General features: G+C 40.7%; 1 protein-coding gene across 3 annotated transcripts in view; it reads right to left on the bottom strand.

The window, feature by feature from the left end:
• PDE7B (phosphodiesterase 7B) overlaps positions 1-15,129 on the bottom strand; it is a 330,410-nt gene that overhangs the window by 66,646 nt on the left and 248,635 nt on the right. For all 3 annotated transcript variants that reach the window (XM_005551917.5, XM_065543434.2, XM_005551916.5), the window contains one exon: positions 13,481-13,564. In XM_005551917.5, the coding sequence (XP_005551974.1) occupies positions 13,481-13,564 (84 nt within the window). The remainder of the gene's footprint in view (positions 1-13,480; positions 13,565-15,129) is intronic.

The following is a 15,129-nucleotide window of genomic DNA, read 5'->3' as shown; positions in this document are numbered from 1 at the left end:
TTAAAAAAGATTAAATTATAAATTGGCATTCAAGACCATCACTGGTCTGTTTCTAACCGACTCTCAACATTTAGTAAGGGTTTCAGCCTAGTTTTACGTCAACGCTGATTACCTTCCCTCCAACCATGCAGTACCCTTCTTTTAGCACTACACATTTACCCTAGAATCTGAAGGTGCTTGCCCTTTGAATGTATCCAGCATTTTCCCAAGCCTGGTCTTTTTTTGAATGCACTTTAAAAAAAAACTCTACTTACAAAAATCCAGTCATTGCCCAAATGCCAGTGCCAACCTTTCCACAAGGTCCTTCACTAGAATGTCCAGTGCTTTCTCCATTAGAACCTCCTTGCATTTGCCAGTGTAGCAGGTGTTTTAGTGAGTTCTGTATCAGCTCTTTCCCATAATGTTTTGTTCATCCTTTATTTCTTACAGCGCTTATGGCCTGGTACACAGTAGTTGCTCACTAAATGTGAATAGTGTAATCTAGTTTACCCTCTCTCCTTTTTTTAAAAAGGGATGATCTAAGGTCTTCCAAGGAGGACTTTCTAAAAATAGATTTTTAACTTCTGGTCTTTACCAAGAATTTTCTGCAAAACAGAAAATAAAGCTAATGTGGTAGAGCACAAAATGAAAGAATGGGAAAAGAAGACAGGAGATGGGGAATTCTTTTTCCTCGCATATAAAGAATTGTCAAAAAATGGTAGGTAGGAGAGGGAAGGCGATACTGGGCTTCTACTTGCCTAATTTCTTGGCATCTCTTGGGAGAAAAGACTAGAATTATAGGATCCAGAATCACAGGAAAGCAAGGAGGGAACATTTCCCAACCCCTGCCTAAAAGTGAACTAGCTGCAGTCACAGCTGTCTTCAGGTGATGAATGACCAGTAGTGGATGGTCATGTGGATGGGGTGGCTGTGATAGGGCCCAGACACTGAGGGACAGGGAAAACTTGTTTCCACTGCTAGACCTTCCTTATAGATGATATTACCCACAGAGCACAAATGAGCTCAGGAAGGAGAGGGGAGGGAGTCAGACACAAGGTTATAATTTTTCTTGTTTTTCAGTTTGCATTGCTAAGGGAGATGTGGGCATGTAGGGGAGGGTGGGAATAGTGGTAGGCTTATCTATACCAGCCCAAACTGAGGAGGGGAAAGCTGAAAACAATGGTAAAGACTTAGATGACCGAGGCCGAGCTAGGCCACCACACTGCCAATGGAATTTCCCTGTGATGCTTTTGATGACGTTGACTGCTGGTGGCCAGGTGGAGCACAGAACTATCTCTCTGGGCCATACTGACATATAGTGCCACAAAAGCAAGACTACCAAGCTCTGGTGGCCCCTGGGGCTGCCCCTTCTCTACTCTTCTCTACCTGGCTTGCTACTTCATGGAGAAACACGAAGTTGTTAGATGGGAAATTCCTTACTTTTCTGCTGTAAAACCTACCAAACTCCCTGCGTGGCATCCCTTCTTTCCTTCCTCCCACTTGCTGTTAGGAGAGCTTCCTCCTTTTCTCAGGCCTGTCATCTGCTCCCATATTCTCAGGACACTTTATTCTCAGTTACGATTTTTCTGGTCTATTTATTCCATGGTTCTTTCTCAGCTAGATCCTTCTCACCATGATTTCAGCTTGCTTCAATGTCTTGTGAAAAACAAAACAAAACAACCTTCCCTAGCCTCATTTTTCCAGCCATCAGTCTCTCTACCACTTTATTTACAATCACATGTTGGAAAGCGATCCTGCAGGCATTGTAGGGGGAGCTCAATAAATACCTGTCAGAAGAAAGGTTAAACTAAAGAATGGAAAACTGAAAATGGTTAATAGGCCATTCTCTACTTCACTATAAGTCAAGTACTTTATATTGTTACGTGTCCTATGCTCTTCTTAAATGGGAATACTAATATCTGTAACAATAAAAGAATTGATACCGTGGCAGTATTACGCTAGCACTCTAAGCATGCTTACTCACTACTTCCCACAATAACCTGTGAGATGTGTGCACTTGTGAATCCATCTTTTTCTAGCCCGGAGGAATCAGAGGACCAGGGGTCAGTAGATCAAAGTCCTGTAGCAACTGCTGCTGGAATCTAAACCCAGGCAGCCGGCTCTGGAGCCAACACCAACCACCTTCAAGGGGAATCCTGGTGTTTTATTTTCTCTCTTTGCAAGTGGTAAAAGTTATTTTATATCTTGAAGGTAAGGCTTATATAAGGAAGCCTTATATGGTTGAGTGGAAAGACAGAATGTAAGAGCCAAACCCTGGTTAACTCTTTCATAGCTTTGCAATGAATCACTTGGCCTGTTTTGTTTTTGTTTTTGTTTGCGTATAAAATGAAAAACTGGGTTCAATGATCTTTTGAGTGTCTTCATTTAAAAGCTTTGCGAAGTATAAAGTGCTGTCTAAATGTGAATAAGAACTTTGATTTTGTGCTCTTTGGAATAAATTTCACTTTTAAATGACAAGTAAAGTAGCATACATAGCTTTTGAGAAACACCCAACTTCACAATTTCCAACCAATTTTCCAATTTAGGCCTGTTAAATAATGTTTTCTGGCCTATGGCTGCAATTTCACTTTCTGCATCTTGGTATTCCTTTGGAAGAAAAAATAAAGGTTCTTTTTCTGGCGGACATTGAAATTTTTAAAAATAAAATCTCATTTTTTTTCTGATTATAAAAGGAATACATGCTTCCAGTAGGAAAAAAATAGAAAAACAGAAGAACAATAATCGTCTAGAAAGAGCCCTTGTTAGGATTTTGGCATATTTTAATAAACATAACTGAGATCTTCTTTTTGGATATAGACTTTTCTATTCTGCTTCTTTTTATCTAATATATTATAAACATTTTGAGAAATTGTTTCTTTCAGCAATTCATGGTTTGCACGACAGGAAATAACCAACTCCCCCTTGAGAAAAATTAAAGCTACTGGTGGCAGCTACAAATCTGACTTTAATTTGTCACAATAGCGATTCCATTTCCTTCTTCTTTGGGGGCAGCTTACAAGTATCCTCAGTTGTCACCACCACGCCCTTCTCTTTCTTATCAAAGAACACAAGGTCAGGTGATGAAATGCGCAATTTGTCATTTGGCATCTTCCACGAGAGTGGCAGGAATATTAGAAAATACAGTAGAAATATTGCAAAATCTAATAATTTAGATGTTTAATGACATATTTTCTCATTCAGTTATAGAAATATTTGTTCAATGATACTGAAGTCATTTAATACCAAAAGGAAATGATCTAAATGTACTATAAAAAGAAAATTTTCATAATTTATAAAAAATATTTAAAAGGAAAAATTGTCATATATATGTTCCATGTAAAAGGAGTATACGGCATCATATATTGCCTTTGAACATTAAAATTCATATGTAAAAAGGATTATACTTTACTATGGTTAAAAGCTTGTGCTCTGCAATTATATATTTGGGGTTTAAATTCTGGCTTACAAGCTGGGTGACCTTGGTTGAGTTATTTCTCCTCTTTCAGCCTCAGTTTCCTCATCTGTAATAGTAGTGGTTACTTTATAGGGTGTTTGTGGGGATTAAATGAGTCTATCTGTGCAAAGCATAGTTATAATTTGTATGCCATAATTGACATATATCGTGGTTCCCAAATACTCCTGGAAGGCCCAGAGCCAGCCTTGTTGCTTCAGATTGCCTGAGGCTGTTTTGAAAATATCCTGGGCTCTACCTCCAGAAATTCAGGTTCAATGACTTTGCAGTTACAATGTGATGATGCTTTCTGGAAGATGTAGTGGGAGTGCAGAGAGAATGATGAGTTCACTCCTTTGGGAGGATTGAAGAAGTCTTCACAAAGGACATAATAATGGGGCCACGGCTTGAAGGGTGAACAGATGCTTCCCAGGAGAAGAGGTGGCAGGAGAGGGATGTACTCAGCAGAGAGAGAAGGGACATCCAAAACTCAACTATATTTATTAGGGACTTATTAAAAGCAAGGCAGGCTTCTGAACACATTTATCTCATTTACTCCTCACCACAACCCAGTCAGGGTGGAATTAAAATCTCCTTGCATGTATGTGAACATTAAGTAGTTTGGGCATCTTTTTCAAGCTCACAGTGTAAGTAGGATTCAAACCCACATCTAACTTCAAAGCTCATGGTCTTTTCTGTGGGCTCCCTCTACTGATGATGACTTAGTGAGCTTGGAGCTCTGGGTGGGGCAACCATGGTAGAAGAGGCAGAGAGGCAGCCGTGGTTTGGTTGTGAAGGGACTCATTTTTATTTTTAGTATTCCCAGCAATTCTCCTGTGCTTCTGGGCTTCCAAGAGACCTACATCCTGGGGACCTTGCCTAAGAGGGGTGTACACCTGGCCTCATACACCCTGTGCCTGGGGTTAAGCACCTCTCAGACTAGAGCTGTTACGGTGGTCGTTGTTAGATGTAGTGGCATTGACCAACTTCTTCTTGGGACTTTCCTGCGTAACTTCTGCCCTCCTTCCTCATGTTACTTAAAAGTAATAAACCATCCAGATGCCAGATGCCCCAAGGCAATTTGGTCTGCTAGATAGAAAACAAGATCTTTTTGATCTTGTGTGTGAACCCTGAGATCTCAGTTTGGAAACATACAAAAGATATTAAGGATGGGGCCACGCTCTAGTTTTTCATACATACAGTAGAATGGGGACCACAGTGAACCCCTTAGATATTCTGAAACTTTGAAGGTGGGATGGCAATGAAAAAAATAGCCCTGCGTTTGGTTTATTAATGAGGTCACAAGAGATAGGCTCTGCCTGTTTCTGGGTAGGAGGTTGAATTTAATTTTATTGAACAAACAAGTCATTTTAGCTCAGTGACTCATAGGTAACTTCAGTCAAAAAAACTTAATTTACTTCTGCTTCCCTCTATATTTTAATGTCTCCAGATATCCAGAGAAGCCACTATGCTGAAAATACTTTGAGTGGGTTAGAGTTTCTCTCAAGGAAGTGCTGTTGTAGAAAACGGCCATTTCTCTGTGCTGTGTTCAGGTGAGTTAGCAAACCCGCTGGGATCTGACACAAGTCACTTTTGTATTCAATAGAATCCATCATGAGGGAGTAAGGTGGTGCCTGAACGCTGATGTCTAAATAGTTTCTCACAGAGGAAAATTTAGAGTTTCTCACTAAAGGAAACTCATTTCTTTGTGGGCTTTCTCATGGACAGTCTTGTAATGCTTTACAAAATGAAGCTTATTATAAACTAAAAATACAGGGGTCCCTGAACAAAAGTAGTTGGTTGACTTCATGATGCCTGTTCTGGCCAGATGGCTCATGAATGATTATGATTCCCAAGTGGAATTTCCAAAATAGACTTCTCCTCTGCACTTCAGTCCATTATTTCTAGCTTTCTTCTGGACATTTCCACTCGATTCTCCTGCAAACTCAACCTATCCCAGCGGAGCTTACCATCTTTCCCCTAACTCATCCTCTGACTTTTCTGACTGTTGATCTCATCTCCAATTTTTCAGATGGCCAGACCAACTCTGGCTCTCCCAATATTCAGTATCCTCAAGTTTTATGTCTTCTTTTATATGAAATCTGTGGATTTACACTTTCCTCTCTACAGCCATCGCAGTCTGCAGCCTGATTACATTTCTTTGGATTCATTAAGTCTGTGTCTCCTACATATGGATGTTAGTTAATTTTCTCAAACACTGTTTTATCCTGTTCATCTTTTTCTCAAAATTCTCTAGAGACCCTCTGCTTAATGAGACAAGTTTGAATTCTTTATCTTGGCATCCCAAGCCTTTCTCTCTAGTTAATGAACTTTATTTGCTACTTTTTGGATCTTCTTCCTACTTAATGACTTTATGTCCCCATATGTAGGTCAGTCTCCCTTATAGACAATTCCTTCATCAGTCAACACTCTGTCTTATCTTTCAGGGTTTAGCACAAGACCATAAATCCTTCTGCTCAGGGTACTTCGGTAATCTCTGCCTTCTCTTGTCTCTGATTATTGTTACTTATTTTAGAATTAGATCATTTACTCTGTTGTAGGGTACTTGGTGTAATGTTTATTTTTCTGGTCTATGTAATGAGACTGTTTGCTCTTTGAGGGTAGCAGAATATCTCATAGCTTCCTTTCTAGCCCTCAGAATTTTCTGCCCAGATATAGTATATAGCAGGTTTCTCCCCCATCTCCCCAGTCCTTATTGACTTAAAAGGAATTGTTCAGATATTTTTGTTTGGAGTCTCTGGTAGATCCCAGTCCCACTGCTGTCTGAGACAGAGGTAGCCATCATACAAAAGGCTATCTCAGTCCTGTGGTGGTTGGTGTGGCTCAGAGCACCTTGGTTTCATGGCCTTCTTGGCATAGAGTAGGCATTCTGTTTGTTGAATGAATAAATGAATGAAAACCCAGAGGAAGTACTGGACTCCCTAACTCAATTTTCTATTTTTCATCCCTCAGATAAAAAGTAATCCATTAAATGATGTCAGGCAGGTTAACAGGCAGTGGCTGTTTTCACTTTTAGATGTAGAAGGTGAAAATGGTTTCTTTTTGAATATGGTTTTTCTCAGACATATTTTGTATGATTTTTCCTGATTTCTCTGCTCGGATCCCACTAGAATACCTTGTCTTTCAATAATACTTTTATCTAGCTGAGCAAACTCGTTGACAATGTTCTCCCGGTTTCTTAAGTCTTAAAGCATATTTTATAATGGCACTAATAGTTGGCCTTAGCATACAACCCTCTTTTATTTCACTGTTGCTTCCATAATCTGCTTGTGTTTTAACTCCTCCCAGGAAGCCTTCCTTAATTTCCAAGACAGAGTTAATTATTCCCTTCTTGAACTCCTCTGAATCCCATAGATGCATATATTTCTTATATTATGTATGCTGTTATACAGGCGTGTATTACTTGGTGTATCACACCACATCAAAATTTATTTGTAAATAAATTGTAGATACAGTAGCTTATGCTACTGTAAATCCCTCCAGGGCAGCGGCCATGTCTCATTCATCTCTGTATCTCCAGCACTGGTACATGCCTCCCATAGGAGGTGCTCCGTCAAGGGGTAGTCATAGGGAGAGCGGGGTCATCGCCAACTCTGTCTTCTGCAGGCTAGTGGCATTTCAGTGGCTAACCATCCTGCTGCCCTGGGACTTCCGCAGCTGAAGTGCTGAGAGCTTGCAGCCAGAAGCCCTGAGTGCACCATCATGGAGCAAGATCCAGCTGAGCCAGAAAGCACCACGGCCACAGCGAGTGCCTTGCCTTTCTTCTAGAGGAAGGTAAATATTGAACTTTGAAATTGTAGGGTGTTACCTTGGCACTCACAAGTGTGAGGAGAAGTCTGAACAAGTCCCAGCGGACACCTCCCTTCTCCGCTTGGGGAACACAGGGCTGGGGGTGGGATAGCATCTTCTCAGCATGACTGAATTCAAATCATCCGATGACATTTTAGTTCGGATTCTTTGCATTTTGTGTAGTTCTTATAGGTGACAGAAAAAGGTATCTGTAAGGTTACTAAAAGGCTGTAACTGTCTGCCAAGAATTCTCTCATAGGAAATGGAGTCTGTAAAGAAACTGTCCCTCCGTCTTTAAGATGGGGCTATCACTTAGGGCCAGATGGTTTCCAGCATACTGAGTGGCTTTTGGTCAACAGTCCTTCACGGAGAGTGTGTTTTATATGTCAAAGAAAGAATGGCTGCAGGGTATAATATGTTTTAGATGGCAGCTTTAAAAAATATTTGAGTCTCTGGGTCACTTCTTCATAAAAAGGTTAAAAAATATATATGTTTGTATATATTGGTTCCATTTGGGAAATAATAAGTAAAGGAAAATATTTTTGTAGCTCTACTAAAATGACCTCATGCTTGTGCAGTTAAGATGACCCTGACAGGAGAGGCAAGTCTGAAGGAATAGAGCTTTAAAGATCAAGATTAGCAAATTAACAGGCAGGAAAAGACAAATAGCCAATTAACCTACTACTGCAAAGCCCAGGGGCTGGTCCGGAGCTCTGGGTTCTCTGTGGCAGCAGATATTTGGTGCCCTAAAACCTCAGGCTGAAGCTGTTTCTTTCCCTCAAGCTCCACAGTCCCTGAGCATGTTTTCTTTGTATGTCACTTCCTCTGCTGAGCCGGTGTGGAAATCACTTTGTGTTGCTCTGAGACGGTTGCCACGGGAACATCTCAACCTAGTCATTATCTACTCAGGCTGCTGATTATATTAAATCAGGAGACAGAGCTGTAGACGGGGCTGCTGGAGCCGCCTGCTCTGCAGAAGGTTGTAATTGCTCCTGCGACTCTCCCCTCTGGGTCCACAAGTCTCGGAACACTCTTGTCTACATTTTTTCCTCCTTTGTTTCCCCCCTACAAACAGAATTAGCAAATGAAATAAATCTATAGGAAATCGACATTGGGAGAATACAGCCATTACTTTTCTGTCCCTCCAGTTCTCTGTGTTAGGACATCATCTGGAATAAAAACAATTGTCCCCTTTTCTCTCTGTTCGGGCTCTCTATGCTTAGGTGTAAAGATAACAGTCTTTAAAGATCTATCTTTCCAATGTTCCACACAAATGGTGCTGAGGCCACAGTTTCCTGCTACTTATCCAGAGAAGCTTCAAGAAGTTCATAGAGATGACTCTCTTCTAAATTGTGTGTGTAAAATAGAAACAGGAAATGAAATTAGCTTTTAATGAGTCTTATGTATTTCTATTGATCTAGATGAATCTCTTATGAAAATGATTTTCTAATCTTTATGCCTGGAATGCATATGATATGATATTATTATTTTTAACTGACAAAATTGTACATATTTATGGTATACAACATTTCAAGATATATGTGTGTGTGTATATATATACACATACATAACACACACACATATATATATACACACACACACACACATTGTGGAATAACTAAGTAAAGCTAAATAACTTATGCATTACTTCACATACTTATAACTTTTTGTGATGAGATCATTTGAAACCTACTCTGTTAGCAATTTTCAAGTATATGTTTGTTATTAACTATAGACACTACATTATACAATAGATCTTTTAAACTTATTCCTCCATGTGATCTTTGAGAAACATCAAATTGAAATGCTCTTTTGGGAGAAAACCTATACAAGCAGTTGGCCTTATAATTTAGTGTCCAAATCAGGACACTCTGGGAATGAAAGATGGCACTATTAATAAATACTCCTGAACATGTGCAAACTAGGAATATGCCAGGCAAACCAAGAGCCACCTTACATGCAGACAATAGGTACATGAAATCAGTAGTACTGTGTTTCCCTCTGCCCCAAATATGTGCTTCCCCTCCCCGCAAAAATAACCTCTTCCAGAAGAATGTGCAATTAGAAATTATAATTTTAAATTGGAATTTAAAATCTGCATCAATAACAGAGGTTCCCTCTCTGTTTATTCTTCTGTCCATAAAAATTTAGTCAACATGAGTCCATTCTTGAAAGTAAAGTGATGGCACTGGAAATGTAACAGAAAAAAAAAAGACATGAACAAAGGTAAACAGACTGGACTGAATGTGCTTGTGGCTTTGTCATAAAGCTCTCTTAAATCTGTTTAAAAAAATCTAGGGGTTGGCAACCTTGTTCTATAAAGGGCCATAGAGTGAGTATTCTGGGGTTTGTGGGGGGCAGTTTGTAGACCACACAGTTTCTATGCAACTACTTTGCCACTGTTTCAGTGGCAGTCATAGATGTCATATAAACAAATGGGCATGGCAATATCCCAGTAAAATTTTATTTACCAAAACAGGCAGGAGAAGGGGACAGATTTGGTGTGTGGGCAGTCATTTGTCCACTTCTGTTCTAGTAATTCATTTTTTATTTTTTGAGATGGAGTCTCGCTCTGTCACCCAGGCTGGAGTGCAGTGGCACAATCTCGGCTCACTGCAAGCTCCGCCTCCTGGGTTCACGCCATTCTCCTGCCTCAGCCTCCCAAGTGGCTGGGACTACAGGTGCCCACCACAACGCCCGGCTAATTTTTTTGTATTTTTAGTAGAGACGATGTTTCACCATGTTAGCCAAGATGGTCTCCATCTCCCGACCTTGTGATCCACCTGCCTTGGCCTCCCAAAGTGCTGGGATTACAGGCGTGAGCCACCTAGTAATCCATTTTAATGCCTAGAAACTGTTCTGGTTGAAGACGAGTAATTTTAGATTTTAATTCTGATGTTCCCCGCCTTCCTGTGACAGACTGGGGCTGTGACTAATGGGACCAATGGGGAAATGCATGGGCCTCACTATTTAGTATACATTTCTGCTCTTGCGTGCTCCAGTGATTCATGCATGTACTGAGGTGGGTGGGAGAGGGACACCCACCCGGCGACACTTTGGAAAGGGGATGGCAGTTGTGTGGGTTTCACTAACATTTTGGAAGGAAGGCTGCAGGGATGCAGAGCTGGGGAGTGACGGCTATGGTGATTTGGTTTTTCCTATAAATGGTTTAAAAAAAATCCTAGATTAGATTTTACTGTGGGAGAGAGAACAAAACTGCAAGCACCCGAGGCAAATGAAGTTTGGGGTCTGTGCCCACACTGGGAAAAACTTGACTCAAAATTAAGGTAAGTGATCTAAAGAATCACTTTAAACTAGCTCAGCTCTTACAGTGTAGAATAAGAATGAACTGGTAAAGAGAAAAGCTCTAGGAGAAAATCCCCAGATGTCCTAAGATGTTTCCTTTTAGGCATAAAGCACACACTAACAACTCAGGCAAACCACAAGGACATGAGTGATATTAAAGAGAATTAAGTAGACAGTGTATGAAGTGGTAGGAGATATGACATATATGCCTTATGTGACTGTGACTAACACAGATGTTCATACATCTCTGCTCCATGGTGACAAGCTGCTGTAATTGCAAACTAAGTTAGGAACCGTGGAGGGTGGCCACAGTAATGTTATCTGTTCTAGTTTCAACTCATCAATGGGGTCTATGGTGCATTATACCAAGAGGTAAATCATATCACAAATAAAGGAATATCTTAGAGGTCTTCATTCCTACCTGTGTTGTTCAGTTAAACACAGGGGATGATTTATATTCACAGTTATTTAATATAATGTTTTTGAGGAGACCCTTTAATAATTGGTAAGTTAACTATAGTCAGTAAGTGATCAATAGCAATTGATTGTCTTTAGGATCTTATAGTCTATTTGGGGTGTGTTTGATACATTAAAAAAACTGGAGACCTCATATAAAGGAAAATATGCTAAAGAAAAATTAATATTGCCTCTGCAGTATGTTATAGAGTGAGACATGGGTGAAAGAGTTATCCAGAATGGAATGCTGAGGAGACCCTAAAGGGAATTTCAGGGTGGATGGCCAGCACTGTCACTCGATGAGTGGAGGACTGTGAGCACCAGGTGGGGTGAAATGGGGGTGGAGGGGCAGGCAGCATCCAGGGCCAGGGAAACGAGGCTGGGGTTGAGCCCAGGTACTCAGAAGTCCTGGAGGATCTCAGCAGAGGGGAGACGGGATAGCAGCTGCTGGCAGATGATCTCTTACATGGTAAACAATATGACACTGAAATATTGTCTGCAATGAGTTTCTCTTTAAATGTCATTTATATTTGCCGTTGTTTTCAGATTACAAAAGTAAAAGAGGCAAATTGTAAAAAAAATACAAAACAAAAACAAACAAAAAAAGTGTTCCACTGTCCCGCCTGCAAAGATAACCACCATTAGCAGTAAAGTTGCTTATTAACACTGGGATTAAGGTTTTAAAATAATGGAACTTTGGAATTATAAACAGAAATATCCCCTTATTTTCCTAATTCCTTTGAGGTTCATATCAGAAAACATGAACTAACACTCATCTACTATTGAGAAGAGGCTTTTTGGTTGTTTTCTCTCTCCGACTTTCAAAATGGGATGCTGTTGGAGAGTTCTGGTCTATATGAAACCGTGAAGTGGAACGCTTTGCTCATCCTTGTCCTGCTTAGAGAAACCACATGCCTAGGACCTGGAAATCCATTCAGTCTAGAGACTGTCAAAGGTGTAACTTCCACGGGTAGCTGGAACAGCCCAATTAGGGTATAAGGAAAGGTCAGAGAGACCATTAGAGCTCCCACAGGCTGTATCCCATATTATTGAATTGGTCTAACGGCTCAATTCGGTCTTCCAAAAAGCATTTTTGAGGGTCTGGGTAGGGAAGGTTATCTCTAGTGTGGAAAGAATTACTCCAAGTCTCTGTGTCCCTGAAAGTGCTTAGAAAAACAGACGTTGCACATTGATAGGGGAGATTGACAAGCCAGGAGAAATACAAACATGCCACCTACTATTGGCCTCTCAAGGATTGAAGGATTAGAAATAACAAGTTCTAATTTCTCCTAGTAATTTCCAGGGGTTGAAGTAAATCAAATTACCTCTTTAGCTGAGCTTATTTATGTCAAAGGAAAGTAATATTCTTTGGGTATAATCTAGTACTTTGAAATTTATAGATGGGAAGTGATATGAGAACCAAACACTGAAAACCTTGGAGCAAATTGTGAAATTTATCCACTTGCTCTTCCACCTCCCCCACAAGTCTACAGTGAAGGATGATTACGATCGTTATAAGATATGAAATCTGGAGGGATGACCGGTCACTGGTTTGGGTTTGCAAAGGAACCTAAGCTTAAGAAAATTATGGACCAAAGGTTGAGCAAAACTCCTGATGAGGAGTAGTTTAGGGAGGGAAAGGTAGAAGTCAATGAACTTGTAAGTTTCAAGGGAGAAAGCAGCAATGCTTTGGATTTTGCCATGGTGAGGTTTACCAGGAAGGCAAGAATAGACCTTGAGGATTTATATTAGACAAAGAAGTGAGAATTCTATAATGCGTGGGTTACTAAGGGCAACTGTAGAAGAGGATTCCCTGTGGGGGTTTCAAAAATAAAATGGAATCTCACCTAGTCTAGCTCTGGCTGAAGGTAGAGAGAATGTGCTGGAAAATGAAAATAGTAGCTTTCTTGTATAGGACATCACAGTTTTTGAGACTTACACTTTTTATAAAAAAAATTTTTATTCTTTTTGAGACAGGCTGGAGGGCAGTGGTGAGATCTTGGCTCACTGAAGCCTCAACTTCCTGGGATCAAGCTATTCTCTCATCTCAGCCCCCAAGTAAGTAACTGGGACTACAGGCTGCGCCACCATGCCCAGCTAATTTTTTGATTTTTTGTAGAAATAAGGTCTCACTATGTTGCTCAACTCCTGGGCTGAAGCAATCCTCCCACCTTGGCCTCCCAAAGTGCTGGGATTACAGGCGTGAGCCACCACGCCCGGCCAGAGGTTTATACTTTTAAAGCTGACCTGATCTCATTTGACCCTCACTGAAGCTCTGAGAGGTAGGGCAGGGCCAGAATTACTTCACTTGTGAGGAAATTCAAAGACAAAGGGTTAAGTTCTAGTTGGCAGAAGAGAGATTCAGGAAGGAAGGCAGACCCCGGAACGTTTTGAAGTTCAGAGGGAAATGAGGATTTTTTTTTTTTTTTCTTTTTGAAGAAAACGTTTGTTCCTTTCCAGGTACACTTGATTACTCACTGTTAAGTAGGCGGAAATCAATGAATGGGTAGGAACCACGGCGTTCAGCAGGAACCCCCGTCTGACCCCTTAGTCGTATATCTCCTAGAAAACAGAAAATCCAAACAAAGGCTTGAAAACATTGCCACGTGCATTCACTTTTCCCCTGTAAATCCTGTGTAAATCCTCAATGAAACCAACCCCAGATGTCAGGAGAAAAATGGTTCCCTTTTACCATACGGAAGCGAGCGCTGTGTGGAAAGGGATATTTAATGCTGAGTGTAATGAGCTTGGCAATACACCAACAAGAAACATGGGTCTCTTGTATGTGCTCAGAAGACGGGTCTGTGAAAATCACAGCAACTTACAAAGTTCCATAAAAAGACAAAAGTATTTTTATGCTTCCCAGGGCCACAGAGACAAAGCATCTGAATCCAGAAGGATAAATGAGTGTTGCATTGTAGCTTTCATTCTCAGAAGTGTTAATCACCCAGACTATAATTTTTCTTGGTTCCAGCACAACTGTTTTCTGACTAGCATCCACCTTCCTTTTTTCCATACTGTATCATTAATGTGCTTTAGAATCGCCTCACAGGCTAGCCTTGCTCCAGGCACTTGGCCACTCTTGCACACAGGACAGTCTGTAGAGTTTCTAGTACTTATTTATTTGGTTTCCATATATATATATATGTGTGTGTGTGTGTGTGTGTGTGTGTGTATATATATATATTTTTTTTGTTTTTTTTGTGATGGAGTCTCACTTTGTTGCCAGGCTGGAGTGCAGTGATCTTAGCTCACTGCAACCTCTGACTCCTGAGTTCAAGCGAATCTCCTGCCTCAGCCTCCCGAATAGCTGGGATTACAGGCACACACCACCACGCCTGGCTAATTTTTGTATTTTTAGTAGAGAAGGGGTTTCACCATGTTGGCTAGGATGGTCTTGATCTTTTGACCTCATGATTCACCCGCCTCAGCCTCCCAAAGTGCTAGGATTACAGGCGTGAGCCACCATACATGGCTGGTTTCTTTTCATATTTAATATCTGTGTTCGTTTTCCTTTTTGGTATGTGTCCTGTCTTTCTTATCAGAGGAGGTAACGGAGTAGAGTGGAAAGAGCATGGACTTTAGAACAAGGTAGGCTTTGGAGAAACCTTGCTGAGACACTTGCTACCTGTGTGATCTTGGCAGATTTATTTCTCTGAGCCTCAGATGCCTCATTTATAAAATGAAGTTAAGACCCACTTCGAAGTGTCCTTGTCAGAGAACCTAAAATAATACTCACTGACTGGCAATAAATGCTGGTTTGCTTCCTTCTAAACTCCTTCAAAGCAGGGATCATGCATATCATGTTATTTACATCTCTCTATAGCACTTTGAATGCTGTCTGTTACTTAGTGGATTCTAAGTGAATGTTCTCTGTTGACAAGAGTAGAAAATAAAGACCAAATTCACCAGTTATTATATATACCATGGAATCAGAGGAGAGGTAGAAATACGTGAGACATAATATATCTCTGGAAGAACTGAATCAGGGAAGGTTTCAATTCCAGTAGTAACGGGTACCCTCCCATAAATCACCTTTTCCGCAAACTAAGGTGGCACTGGGGCCCCAGCCTAGGAGCTGAAAGGAAGAACAGTCCTCTCTTCTTTCTTTCCTAATTCCTGGAGGA

The sequence above is a fragment of the Macaca fascicularis genome, chromosome 4 (genome assembly GCF_037993035.2).
Source record: "Macaca fascicularis isolate 582-1 chromosome 4, T2T-MFA8v1.1".
Lineage (NCBI taxonomy): Eukaryota > Metazoa > Chordata > Mammalia > Primates > Cercopithecidae > Macaca > Macaca fascicularis.
The sequence above is the reverse complement of the archived record's forward strand: the minus strand, read 5'-3'. Positions and strand labels throughout refer to the sequence as shown.